Source organism: Eubalaena glacialis, chromosome 13, assembly GCF_028564815.1.
Source record: "Eubalaena glacialis isolate mEubGla1 chromosome 13, mEubGla1.1.hap2.+ XY, whole genome shotgun sequence".
Lineage (NCBI taxonomy): Eukaryota > Metazoa > Chordata > Mammalia > Artiodactyla > Balaenidae > Eubalaena > Eubalaena glacialis.
This window is the reverse complement of record NC_083728.1, coordinates 80232340-80246703: the sequence shown is the minus strand read 5'-3', so window position 1 is coordinate 80246703 and position 14364 is coordinate 80232340. Positions and strand designations below refer to the sequence as shown.

At 45.2% G+C, this 14364-nt stretch overlaps 1 protein-coding gene across 2 annotated transcripts in view; it reads right to left on the bottom strand.

Annotated features, from left to right (window-relative positions):
- Positions 1-5557: 5557 nt before the first annotated feature.
- TMEM248 (transmembrane protein 248) overlaps positions 5558-14364 on the bottom strand; it is a 32731-nt gene continuing 23924 nt past the window's right edge. For both annotated transcript variants that reach the window (XM_061209274.1, XM_061209275.1), the window contains exons 3-7: positions 13509-13794; positions 11659-11809; positions 10407-10590; positions 8850-8993; positions 5558-8289 (exon numbers count right to left, since the gene is read on the bottom strand). In XM_061209274.1, the coding sequence (XP_061065257.1) occupies positions 8269-8289; positions 8850-8993; positions 10407-10590; positions 11659-11809; positions 13509-13794 (786 nt within the window). In that variant the 3' untranslated portion in view covers positions 5558-8268. The remainder of the gene's footprint in view (positions 8290-8849; positions 8994-10406; positions 10591-11658; positions 11810-13508; positions 13795-14364) is intronic.

Genomic DNA, 14364 nt, shown 5'->3' with positions numbered 1-14364 from the left:
AGTTACGAAGTTACCAAAGCTGCCATTTTGGGGGATGGAAACTGGCTGAGGAGGAAAAGTCTTATTGGAGTGTATACACAGGCAGGTCATTCTGTCCTAGAGGTGCTGATTCTTGAAATTGACAAGAAGACCCTTTCTTCTCCAGTCATGAAGTTATAAATATCAGCTTCTCCATCCAAGCCACTGGCTGAAGTATTTGGGGAAGGGCAGAGGGTGGTATAGGAGGTGGGAGACTAGGGAAAGACAAGGGCTGGTGCTCTTAGGGTGGAAAACTCTTGGAGCCTCTGTTTTTTGAACTTTGAAACCATTGGTGGCAGGGTTCAGTCACTGACAGCACAAGTTCACTGAAGCACTTCAAGAGTTGAATGATTTCAAAAGCCCTGGTCTCAGGAGAAGATTAAATTTTCACACTGGGGCAGTGGTTCACTTTAAAACAAAACAATTTTTTTTTAATCCTAAGCATTAACTAAAACCCAAAATGCTGTCATGACTCATGAGATCCATCAGTTCTTGACATCATCTAGACCTGCATCTAGAACTCCTTTGTAAAAGGCATGTGTTAGGTTTCTGTGAAAACTTTTAAATGTAAACTTTGTACCAACACTGTCAGTTTTTGTCTTAATAAAATTATAGATTTATATTTAAAAAATCCAGCAGCATACTTGTGTGGGTCTATTTTTGGGCTCCTCTATTTCATTGACCTATGCATCTGTCCTTCTACCAATACTCTATTGTCTTCATTACTGTAGCTATATAGTAAGGCTTATTTGGGTAGAGTGATTTCACTCTTTATTCTTTTCCAAGATTACCTTAGGTATCTAGGGCCTATGGCTTTCCTTATGAATTTTAATTTATAAATTAAAAATTAAAAAATTTTAAAAATTATAAAATTATAAATTTATATAATTATAAAATTATAAAAATTAATTATAAATTAAATTTATAAATTAAATAATCTTTTCTATGTCTACAAAAAAAACCATTGCTAGGATTTTGATAGGAATTGTATTATACCTTTAATTTGGCAAGCAGTGACATCTTTACTATGTTGAGTCTTCCAATCATGAACATGATATGTCCCTCCATTTATTTAGGTCTTCTTTGATTTCTTTTATCAGTGTATTATAGTTTTCAGCATATATGTTCTATATATGCTTTTGCTAGAGTCATACCTAAGCATTTTTAAGTGGTTGTAAATGGTACTGTATCTTTAATTTTACTTTCCTTTTTTGTTGATGAAAAGTGGACGTTTTGTTTATTTTTTAAATATTTATTTATTTATTTGGTTGCGCCTGGTCTTAGTTGCGGCACATGGGCTCCTTAGTTGCAGCTCCCTGGGTCTTAGTTGCAGCAAGCGGGCTCCTTAGTTGTAGCATGCAAACTCTTAGTTGCGGCACGCGTGTGGGATCTAGTTCCCTGACCAGGGATCGAACCCGGACCCCCTGCTTTGGGAGCGCGAGTCTTCACCACTGCACCACCAGGGAAGTCCCCAAAAGTGGACATTTTAGATAATACATTGTAGCAACTGTGGATTCTGATTTTCCCCCGAGGCTGATGTTATTGTTTTGCTTTTAGTAAATCGCCTATACTCAATCTGTGGAAACTATCTTCTCCATGGTATGTAGCCCATGATGTCTGTACTCAGTTTAATTTATATTTTTATTTTTTGTAAAATAAAAACTCCCGAGAGATTGCCCCTGGATCTGTATAGCACAGGAGACCAGCAATGACTGGTTTGAGGTTCTGATCAAACACTCGAGCCAGTAAGGCTTTCACCCTTTGCTCATAGGTCTGGGGGCGAGTGGGGAAGCCTATTCAAAATTCAGTCTGTTTTCAAGCCTATCCCAGCTTTTACTTTCCACCACAGAGCTTGAGCTTTCTTGGGTCTCCCGTGTGTGTGCACACAGCCTCCCATTCAACCAGGGATGTGTGGAACCTCTCTGGTTCTCTCTTTTCCAGGAGTTCCTTGGTAAATTTCTATAGAGTCCACTGGTCTGCCACCTGCCCCAAGTGGGACTGCATCCTCAAGCTAACAAAGCTGTGGGCTTTCCCCGTTCATTTCCTATTGAGTTTGCTATTTTTACAGACATTGCCATTGCACATGGGTCTTTCACCTTTCCCTCCAGATCAAGCACAGCAACGAAGCTGCTAGTTTTTAGAGACACCTTCACCCTGGTAGCACTACAAGCTGGGGATGAGGGGGGAAATGGAAGCAGCTCCAGGCAAAATACTCAGTGTTCTTTCCTGAAGTTCAGCAGTTTTTCCATAAATAGATTCTTCTCAATTTTTTAAATTTACTTGCCTTTGGTCAACTCCCAGCGCCCTGAAATGGCTGGTTTAGACAATTTTGTCCTGTTTTATAGTTGTCCGACACTTTGCCAGAAATATCCAGGCATGACTGAACCTTTCAGCCTTGGACACAGCTTGGGATCCAGCTGGGATCCAGACTCTACCCTACCAGCTACAGCCCCAGTGGGTGAATCAGCCTTCTGTAAATGAAGCTCTCCAGTCAAAGCAGACCTCGCTCTGCTGGGGAGGGAAGGTTCAGTGTCATGCAGCTTTGGGGCTGAGCTTGCAGGACCAGAACTCAGTACGTAACCAGCAGACTGATCCCTGCATCCTCTGACATCACTCCCCTGCCTCATCCCAAGGTACCCACTTTATCAATGGGTGCTCACGACTGCAGATAGGCTACGTCCTAGTCTCTACATCTTCCATCAGACAGGTCATGAGAAATGTCATCTTTCACATAGTTCAATCTGTACAATGGATCAGATCACTGGTGGAATTGCACCATTAACCTTTAACTTTTCCAGGGACCAAAGTAGGGAGGGTGTGAATAGGACAGCAGACCGGGCTTGTGGGCTCAGCTCTGGTCCTGTTTCCGCCAACTGACCCCCAAGTGCTGGCCCCTACACCCCCACCAGATCCCCTGCATGGAGGGGATCTAGGTAAACAGGCTGACTCTGGGCCTCCACAACTACAACCAGCATTTATCCTCTATAGGCTCCACACATTTTGATTCACTGAATCCTCATAAGAACCCTAGGAAGTAAACGCTATTATTAATCCTTATTTTTACGGAAGAAAAAAAATGGTGGCAGAGGTATAAATGAAACTTGCCCAAGGATCCCCAAGAGAAAAGTTGGCAGTGACAGAATTTGAACCCAGACAATCCGGTTCCTAATCCTAAACCCAAGCTCCTAAACACTGTGTTCTCTTGCCTCCCCATATGCTACCATCTGTCGATGACCTGGTCACTATTATTGCTGGCACTAAGACAGTGGTTTTGAAATTGCAGGCTGCCTGCCTTTAAGTTGGCCATGCAATCAATTTCGTGGTTAAGCCTGGTTTTTCAATTAAATAGAAGAAACTAAAAATTTTAAATATCAATGCGTGTTATGTGTGGTGAGGGTGGTTTTTATTTCATGAAATTTGTTTCAGTTATAAACGCATCCTTTTCAGGCAACAGTTCTCAAATACTTCAGCAAATGACAGGAACCCATTGCAAAGGCAACACCGCTGTTGATGGAAGACTAGAGCTTAGAGGAGATCTCTTTGCTTTGTTAGTTCTCATCTACCGAAGGTAACCAGAGGTGACCCACTAGCCTCGCTCTTGGACACCCTCCACAACACAGTGTTAAAATAAATGTTTCCAGAGCGCCAGGCACTGTTCGAAGCGCTTTGTTAACCTGCTCCTGGGAATTCCCTGGCGGTCCAGTGGTTAGGACTCCGTGCTTTCACTGTCGAGGGCCCGGGTTCAGTCTCCGGTCAGGGAACTAAGATCCCACAAGCCGCACGGTGTGGCCAAAAAATGACCCAAACAAAACAAAAAAACCTGCTCAATCCTCACTGCATTCAAGTGGGTACTGTTGTTATCCTTATTTTACAGATGAGCAAACAGGCTCAGAGAGGTTAAGCCACTCAGCCAAAGTTACGTGGCCCGTCGCAGTTGGAGCCGGGGTTTGGACCTGCCGCGCCTGTGTGGCGCCCCCGTCAGCAGCCTGGAGGAATCTGGTCCTCAGGTGGGAAGACAAAGCCCTGTAGGACTCCCATCCTCCACCCCGCAATAAGCCAGGGCCCCAGGAGTACAGTCTCTGCCCTCTGCATGGAAGGCTCCAGACCAGAATTCCCCCCGTTGTGTGTGCCTTCAAAGCACACCTCTTTCAAGATGGATGCCGCGACCACCGCAGCTGAGGTGTCACAGCCATCATCCTCATCCAGGTAACCTTCTTTATCTCATCACTGGCTGCCATGAGATTGTAAATATACTTCTGTGTGTATGGACTGTCTCCCCCACCAGAAGGAAGTACCCAGAGGGCAGGCATTTTGTCCATGGGCTGCTGTGCCTCTAGCTCCTAGGTGGATGATGGCACATACGAAGAACCCCAGAAAAATTCGTTATTGAGTGAGCAAGAGTTTGGAGTAAAGAGGGTAAATAACCTCAAAAGCAAAACTTAACCCCCTTCACCCCCGGACAAAGCACTATCAATCAACCTGCCATCTGTTCCTGCAATGGTCAAACCACTCTAGTTCATCCATCATCAACAACTAGCACGCTATAAGGAGTTTGGGGTCTTCAGAGACAAAAAAAAAGATGGGCTCTCACAGACGGGCAGAGAGAGAGTTTGTTCAAGACGGCACATGAGTTCACAATGAGCTAGACTGGACTCCACGGCGCACCTCGGGTCTGTGCATTCACTCCGCTTCTCTTGAAATCTGCAAGGACAGTGGGCGCGTCCGAGGACCTTCAGGCACAGTGCGCCCGCCAGGACCAAGAGGTGCTTACAAAGCACCGTCTCCAATTGGACTTGTGGGCTGGGTCCATGTCAGATTTTACACATGGTAGGGAAGGAAGATGCGAGCTCTTATTCTCCAAGGGCTTCTGCATCGTGACGGAAACACCACACACAAACCTCCGAGGCCGAGGAGGGAGCAGCGTTCCACGCACTAGAGAAGGCAGGACGAGGCGAAGGAGGTAGAAGCAAAAGCCCGTTGAGGTGTCCCGTCCTCAGCACTGTCCTGTCCCACAGAGCACCCAGCGGCTGGCCCCTACCGCCCGGCCCCTGCTGGAGAGCGAGGGAGGGAAGAGCCACAGAGCCCCTGCCCGCTGGGAAAGGGAAGAATTCACGTTAGTGAACATGACTGTCCTTTACAAATGCGGAGGATGCATTTCCTGGCAAAAGAGGCCTGGCCCATGCGGGAGCTCTGTACCGGGAAGTCAGAGCCGGCTTCTGGAGACTCGGGCTGAGTGCACACGGAGGGCGTGAGTATAAGCAAGAAGGGTGTCTTTAAACTCCCATCCCCATGCAAATGCTCCTCCCGCTCTGCATTACGTCCTCCTTCCGGGCAGGAGTTGAGTCAGCTCTGCGAGCTTGTACTCTCAGGGAGAAGACCCGTGTGCTTGGTGAGACCTAGAAGGATACCACTGCCTGCCCCTCATCCTGACGACGGGTGACACTTGGGAAGAACAGCTTACAAAACACCCCCAATTACTTACCGCACGTGTTCTTCCCCTAGAAAACACCCATCAGACAGAAGGAAACGGAGACACAGCAAATTCAGATTTTTTATTCTGGAAAGCACATATGCACATATTTCAAACACAGAAAATTAATCTGGGAGTGAATGCCGTAACAGATCAGCTACTGACCATCATGCAGCAAGGTAAGTGAAATGGATCCGCTGGCCCTCGAAACCCCACAGTGCCTGCAGGAGGGTTGAAAAACTAGGATGCTGAATCCCTACGTACTGCCAAAGAAAACGCAACCGAAGTGGCAGGTTCCTAATGACGAGAAAAACTTACTTACAGATAGATAGAATCAAAACTGATTCAAGTCATACAGTGAAAGGACAAAAGGAAAAAGGAAAGAGATCAATATGATCTGAAACAACCATTTTAATAGTAAGTTGCTGACCTTTCATTGGACTCTGGTCCAAGATGCCTGAGGATGAGCCAGTGTCCCTGCACGGGGTCACCCTGAACGGCAGGCAGGCCCTGTCTGTGACACTGAGGCCCCCCAGCAAGAGACAGCAGAGGACGAGGCCTTGTCTGCTAGTGCCCAGATAGCAACAGGTCCTCTGGACTTGCTGAGGGTCAGTGGACCCAGGCCCCACGGGCTCCCCTCCTCCCTTTGTACACCTGGCTGACGCTGGGTCTCCGGAAGATCTCTGAGAATCACCTGCGAGGGAGAATGCTGGATTTTTAAAGTGAGTGACCTGGCCTCATGACAAGTCATACCATCCAGGCGTTTTTGGCACTTCCTTTCCTCATGCCTAACAGTGTCCCTGCTCCCCTGGCTACAGATGCCAGCCAGTCCCTGTGACTAAAACAAGGGCCATTAATGTTAGCAACAAGCTGGACTGAACAAACCAGTGAAACTGACTTTTTTCACCTGTCTTCCTTTTATATTACTCTGCCAGTTCTAAATCTCCTCCTGTAACTCTACTTCATTGGGATTTTATTAATTCAGTAGCAGCTTCCTCTAAAATCTGTTGGTCTTAGTGATACTGATGTTTCTAAAGGCCAAGCCAAATGGCTCTTTCTCAATCTTCTAAAGAGAAGTTTCAAAGTTTCTAAAGAGAAAACTAAATTAACCGGTTAGCCATGCATCATGTAAGCAACTCATATCATAAAAAACTGGATAGACAAGTATGATTATTGTGCTTGAAACGTACTAAAAGGAAAAAAAGGAATATTAACATATCAAGTTACTATGATGATTATTTTAATAACAACCTTCAGTAAAAGCCCACAAATGTTTTCCATTTAAGAATGCCTGGATATTAAAAAAAAAAAAAAAAGCCTGGGATAAAATGTTCTAGGCCAATATATTTCAGACTGCAGGGCTGGTTCTAATTTAGAACAGAATACAGACCTGGAGTTAAGAGAAAGAAGTGCTGACAGTCGTGCCCAAGGTTTTAACTGCCCTTCTGCTATAACATGGCTTGGGAGAACACAGAAATCATTAATGACTATGAGTTATTAAGGCAAAAAGCTATTAAGAAAAAGAAAAATGGTAAGAATACAAGTAACAAGAAAGGGCTGGAAAAGATGCACAACTGTTTTAAAATGAAGATGGTTTGGAAGGAAAACAGGGATAAAGGAATTAGATTATCAAACTGTTATAGGAAAGGAAAATGCTTTTGGTTTTCCCAATAAATGGCAAATCAGAATTGCTTTCCTTCCAATTTCACAGGCATCGTTTTCTTAATGTTACTGATCTACTACTAGTTGCCATTTCCTTCTGAGAATGTTAATTGCATAAAAATAAATGCAAAAAAACCAAAAAACACCCAGGAAAGAAAACCCACTCCCTCTTCAAAGAAAACAAGAAACCCCACCCTAACTATCAGACCGACTCACCACCCTCTCCTTCCATGCCGTCAGCTGCATTCCGGAAGAGAACAGCTTGTTTTCACTCTAGAGCCGTGTGCACCTCGTTTTTAAGCCCTTCTGAGCGAGGAAGCTGTTTTAACTTTTACAACGGAGGGAAGGGACCACAGAGAGGAAAAAGACAGCGGAACATTCTGTGCCAACTCAACTCGAACAAGACCAAATTCCTCACTGTCCACGTGGAAAATGAAACTTAGATCTCTACCATGTAGGTGACTTTTAAATATTTAACTTTTTACTCAAGATAAAAGCACAAATCTGTCCTAATCAGAGTAGTATTAAAATGTGACTATTTTTTCTTCAAAGGAAAAAAAAAAACTTAGAAAGATAGGTATGTTTCCTTGCAAGCAAAACGGAGAAAAAGGTATTATTGTTGTTACTATAATTATTAAGCCACAGACACATAAAATCCACCAAATGGATTGGGGTGGCTTTGGAAACGCAATATCATATCAAAGGTGCAGACTGTTTGGAACATTCTGTACAGATCGGGCTGAAACAAGAACCAAAGCAAACCTCAACCCCACCAGCAGTGAAGCGCCTCTGGGGCCCTGGGAAAGACAGCATGGCCTGCTCCGACGGCGAGGTCACGAAGCCTCTCCGGCGCTACTCAGGATCATCCCGCCAAGCCCGCAGGTGAGGCTGAAGGGTTCTGGCCGCGCCCAGTGCGAAGCACGTGCATCATTGGACCAATTTCTGAATAGATTTTTTATAAATATATACAAATCAGTTACAGGCACTTGAAATGTCTTTGGCTGGAATAACCCAACATTGCAAGATAATGTATTCACAGAGTGTCCAGGCCTAGGCTGGGTTCAGCAGGCAATGATTATGGTTCTCTCAGTCTCTCTCAGAAAACGGCAGCTGTGGGATTAGGCATCAGCCAAAGCCACCTAGGAGAGAGCAAGACGGCAACCCAGTCACGCAGCAAAGCCTGGATAACTCGGCCCCACCAGCACTCTTACCAGGTTCTGGTCCCTATCCCAAACCCAGGGAGCCACACCGTACACACCTATCAGTCAGGGGAACTATTAAACCCCTAAGAAACCCCTAAGAAAATAGACCTCATCTAGGAGGGAATGAACAGAAATCTGAGTCTCCTGCAAGACGCAGCTGATCCTGCAGAACCACTGTGCTGCGACACAGCGTTAAGTGCCTGGAAACCCGGATGAGCATTCTGGGAGGTGACTTCTCAAGCTCGCGGAACTGGAGGGGAGGCAGCCCTCAGGGTCAGCTGCTCGCCAGTGGGGATTTGAGAACACTTTTTCCCCAGCTGAGGCCTGGGCATATGGTTGAAGATGCAACACCATAATTGAGGCTGAGGGGAGACGACTGCTGATAAAAAGACAGGAACTAATTTCTCCGGAGGAAAGGAATCACCCACAATAAATGGAATAAGGACTAATTGGGACTTTCTGGCGCAATGCTGGGTCAGACCCCACCCACTGCTCACCTTCTCAGGACAAAATTCAGGATTGCTCTGACGCAGTTTGCTGGGTCTGCCTTTGATAACCGCATAGCAAAACATCGTTATCACCATCACGAAGAGGAAGTAACTGGTGTGCATGAGGTGCAAGTTTATTAATGAGCGGTCATCCTAAACAAAGAGAATAAACCAGAAACATCTGCACTGAGTTACTGAGAGATTTTAATGCTGGGTTCCTGGAATCAGGGTGCACAACCTCCAGACTTGCCTCAACTATCAATTCTCACATGGGAATTGAGAGTTAAACTATTAAAGCTGGAGCTTGTTAAGTGAAGCTCAACTATTAAAGCTGGAGCTTGTTAAGTGAAGACAGGGTGTTCCCGACACCACCCGTACCTTCCCCTCCTCAGGCGGTCCTCGGCCCGAATCCCCCCGCCCCTGACAAGGCCCCAGAGTCTTTAACCCCTGCTCTTCTCTTTACGTCCTCTTGCTCTGACAGCCCTCAGGTTGCATGGCTGACAGCCCAAACCTGTGTTCCTAACTCCTCCCCTGAGAGGCTGCGTCCTTCCTGGGCCTTTCCCCAGGTGGACAAGCCCCTGGCTGGAAACGCCGAGGCCAGCCTTGACTCACTCCTCCTTGATGTCCCACAGGCAATCAGCCACCGGGCCCGGCCAGTTGTTGAGATCCCAGCCAGGCCCCCACTCCTGTTCCTTCTCACAGCTCCGGGCCTCAGGCGCCATCCCATTTACACGCATCAGGTGGGCAGACCAGTCTTCCTGACACACGGCTCTACAAATTCCCTGGAGCCCAAACTCAGGCAGTGATGGCCTTGTCCAAGAAGAAAGGCTAAACACCTCAGCGAGGCACAAAGGGCCTTCGGGAGCCTGGCCCCTGCCCACCATAGAGCCGGATCCCCACTGCTCGCTCCTGCAGGCCCCTGGTATACCACTGTCCACAACTTGATAAAAACAAGGCATAAGAAAAGAGAAGGACCAGGCAAAAAGAAAAATCCACCTGGCACATACGGACAGAAGAAAAGAGGATTTACAAAAATTCAGTGCAGTCTGTTAAAAGTGGGCTCAAGTCTGAGCAGCAAACTAAACTAGCGAATCACCCACTAGTCCGGAGTACAGTGCCTTCTGCCCATTTCCTCCTTGTAAAGTAAAATCCTACACAGGCGTCAATATCTAGCCAGAGTCATCTCCTCCGTTGACTTCTGCCTTTCTGAATTGTGAACGATTTATTGCTCAGACTGCCACTAACCAAATACGCTTCAGTGAGTGGCTGCATGGATGAGTAAGACTGAACCAGCCTCTGCTGTAGCCCCAGGTTAGGCACACAGCAGTGCTCAATACATACCTGCTGTTGAACAAAGCGGAAAACAAAGAACAGAAGCAATTTTCTTAACCCAACGGGCGGCATGTTTTTCCAAGTCTCCAGCACTCCACCTGGTCTCCCAACCCAGCTGGACAGCTAGAATGGCAGGGGCTAAGCTAACCCAAGGAGGTAAACAGGGCCTGCTCTAACAGTTCCTGGACACACCCACACACACACACACACACACACACGACTGTTCTCACTTACATCTGGAACAATAACTGTAAGCTTGGGATTTAAAGCATGATAGACTTTTCCAATGGCCCCCTTGTAACACCAGAAAGGATTGTAGTCTTGAGCATATTTTGTGTTGGCGTCTCTGGCAGTTGTGAAGATCTTGTACCAGAGCGTGGCGTTGCTGTAGGTGTCAGGAGCACAGTGCGGTGGCTGTCTGCAGGAGAAGATGGGGCAAGACACATATGCTCAGTGGCCTTGAGACATTTACTTGTGTCTCAGCTACCGGCGCTGGCATAGCACCAAGCAGAGCCACACGTGCGGAAGGGAGAAATAAGAAACATATTTTCTTGAGATAAATACCATTATATTTTTAGTTCAGTGATTTTTTAAAAAAAATTAATAAACACGTAAAGAATAAGAAATAGGCATCCAGCACTTAGGAGTCTGGGTGTTAGACTTCTGCCTTCAGAATTCAACCCATGTCCTCTCGCATGTGATGTGGCCAGAGAAGGACTTGCTCCTTTTAAGCCCATTTTCTCAAATTATCTAAACTCTTAGTCACAACTGGAAGTTTTGCATACAAAGTTCTCTATCAGATATTACAACCAACAGCAAATAATGCTTAACTTGTCCTACAAACCTCCAAATGTCTAAAATAGATAAATCCCAGGATAATTATTTTAAAAGGATTCACCCTAAGATTCTTTTAAATAGGTTACATCTTGTATATTTTATGTAATTATAGATCATTATCTCCTTTCCAGAGAAAGGAGAGGCAAGAAAAGCCTTAAAGGCAAAGCGGTTACACTGAGAGCTGCTCAAAAAAAATGAAGCAAAAGTTTCAGAAACAGTAACTATATCACGGAAAATAAGGTTCAATTTATACTATCAATTTAAAAAATAACTCTTCCTGGATAATGGAGATGAACAAAACCTTTATCTTTCAGGAGCCTTAATTGTCATTATGGTCACAGGATCAGCTCTTATTCATCTTTCCTGTGGCTTCTTCTACCAACAGGAAAGGCCACCTAAAACTTACACACAGCAACCAGATGCTTTCACAACTTTGTCGAAACACTAACCCTCTGATACTTCTATGCAGAAGTTCTACCTTTAGAAAACCAAATTAAACTGAAACAATCCTATAGACAGGTCCCAGTGATGACCATTCTACAAAGTAACACGATGCAAGCTGTCCTGAGAACTTGCTCAGGCATCCCAGTCACGTTTACGGTAAATGGAGCTTCTTATGCACACCCACTGAGGTCAGGAAAGTACTTACACGGTGACGGGGAACACGCCAGGGTGGGCTGTGAGGGTCGTGCAGGCTGTGAACACCACCTGCTCACAGCGGCCGTGAAGGGCACAGTCGTCCGAGCTCCAGGCTGTGGGCAGGGTAAAGGTAATGTTTATCTCCTCGTGGGCTTCTCTGCCTGGAAAGAGAAATTGGTTTTTTGGTAAGTAAAGCGAGAATTCATACATTTATTATTCTCTGGAATCTGAATGAATCCTGACATCAAACCCACCCAGGAATCACCTATCAGCCCACTGAAGTGGGACCCCTGCTTTTGTGGGGTTTCAGGAATAACAGCAGTTCCGAGCCAGACTCTGAGGCCTGCTCACCTGGCAGCAGAACCACAAAATGGCAAACGGAGAGGGGTCACTTTCAGCCAAGGCCTGGAGTTGCCACGCAAGGGCCCAGGCCATGCCTGAGTGGGAAGGCTCGGGCTGGGTAAGTCATCACCACTGTTACAGCTTTCGTACAGCACTCTTACCATTTTCAAACTGCTTTTATATGTACTACTTCACTTAAAATGCACCACTATCCCACGAACATGACCAAAGAAGTGTTACTGTTCCCCTTTTACATACGACTAGACTGAGGATCAGAGGGTTGAACAGACTTAAGAAAGGTCATGAGACGGGTGAGTGATGAAGCATAAATGAATAAGGTATTTGAACGCCACAGCGGAAGAAAAAGGTCCACTTGCTACGTGGAAAACCCAGATGTCGCCCTTACCTCCTCACATGGGAACAGCTCTCACCTGGTACAGCCAACAGGAGGCTGGCAGGCACTCCCAAGTTCCTTCAAGGACTTTAAAAGGTTCTTGGTAACCAAACCAAAGATGATTCTTCCAAGGCCCAAGCCTCTGGCACAAAGCCTTTCCTGATTATTCCAGCTTCTACTACTTTCTCAACCTTCTCCTGAATCACCTACAATCACCTACAATCACCTACAGTCTGTCATGGGTTTAGTACTAGTCCAAGGGCAGTGCTCAATGTTCCATAGGTGTTTATTTTTAATATTATTTAACAAGCATTTATATAGCATTTCCTTTGTGCCAGGAACTATTTTAAGTGCTTGATGAATATTAACTCACGTTATGCTTGTCTCTTCCATATCCCAAAATTCCAAAGGGAAGAGACCAGGCTTTTTCTAGTTCTTAGTACTTAGCCCAGTGCATTCACAAAATTTTAAGACTAGTAGCAATATCTGTAGTATGTACTGAAAACTCCAAAATGATGAGCCAGAATAAAAAACTGGTGTTTTTAACAGACTCACAGATATAGAGAACAGACTTGTGGTTGCCGAGGGGTGGGCTAGTGGGGGAGGGATGGATTGGGAATTGGGATTAGCAGAGGCAAACTATTATATACAGGATGGATAAACAACAAGATCCTGCACAGGGAACCATATTCAATATCCTGTGACAAACCATAATGGAAAAGAATATGAAGAATATATATAACTGAGTCACTTTGCTGTACAGCAGAAATTAACACAACGCTGTAAATCAACTATACTTCAATAACATTTAAAAAAATAAAAACTCAAAAATTTAAAAATGTGTTTTTAAATATTAAGACCAGAAATAGGCCTTATAATTTTTTTCCCAGTCTCCTACTCTTATGGGCTTTTATTGAGAGCCTACTGCATACCAAACACTTTAATAAGTGAAGATGTAGTAGAAATGGTCCCTTCTTGGCTTTGTTTAGTTCAAACTCAACAAGAGGGAAGACACATACAAAAAGTAAAAAACAGTCTGATGAGTAAAACCGTACACTCTAATGCTCCGTGTTGACAGCTGTTACCTGAGAGAGCCTGGAGGGAAGTGGCTAACACTCACATACCTGAGAGTCCAATCTGATGCCCAAGAACGGTCGAGTACAGATGGGTGACGTTGCGAGAGTACCCGCCAAAGGGTTTGAGTGGGTCCAGGGTTAGGGTGATGGCAACTGAGATGTTCACTGGGCCTGGATCCTCCAGGGACTGCGGGGACTGCGTGGACATCCTGGCCTGGCCGCTGGTCACTGTGCTTTCCAAAGCTGGGGTGTCGTTTGTGAGATGCTTTAGTGTTTCATTCTCTGATACGCACAAGTCCAAATCATTAAACCGCAGCAGAAAAGTATTCCAATCCTTCAGTGAAACGAGAGAGAGGAAAACAAGCCTGAGCCGACTGTAAGTGCTGCCAGCGCAATGACAGTCACAACCCCCGGTGTGGCGTCACACAACAGGGGAACCATGCCTCAGAGTCAGTCCTTCAAAATACAACAACACAGCCTTCAGCCTCTTGTGCTGGCATAATAGCGTGGTTTTCCAACCACTCTCACGTTCAAAATCTGAAATATAAACTCTTCATTGGCATGAGCTATTACACTGTGAGATTAAGCCAACTTACTCAGGAAAAATATGTAAAGAAAAAAAAGGGTATTAAACTTACAGGAAATCATCTAGCCTCAGAATCAAGCTTGAAAAGAAAGCTTGAACAAAAGTAGTAAAACATTGAAAGTATTAATCCAAACTCATTTAGCAGTTATAATTAGTTATTTTTTAAAAATTAAGGCCGCCTTAAAATATTTTCTCATAAGGTCAATTTTCTACACCTTGCTTTCTGTCTTGGGAACGCAAAACTGCAGTAAATACCAACACTCGTGTGGTACTTTTCCCTCTCGTCATGGACTTTGGATGCCACTTTAGCACAGGAAC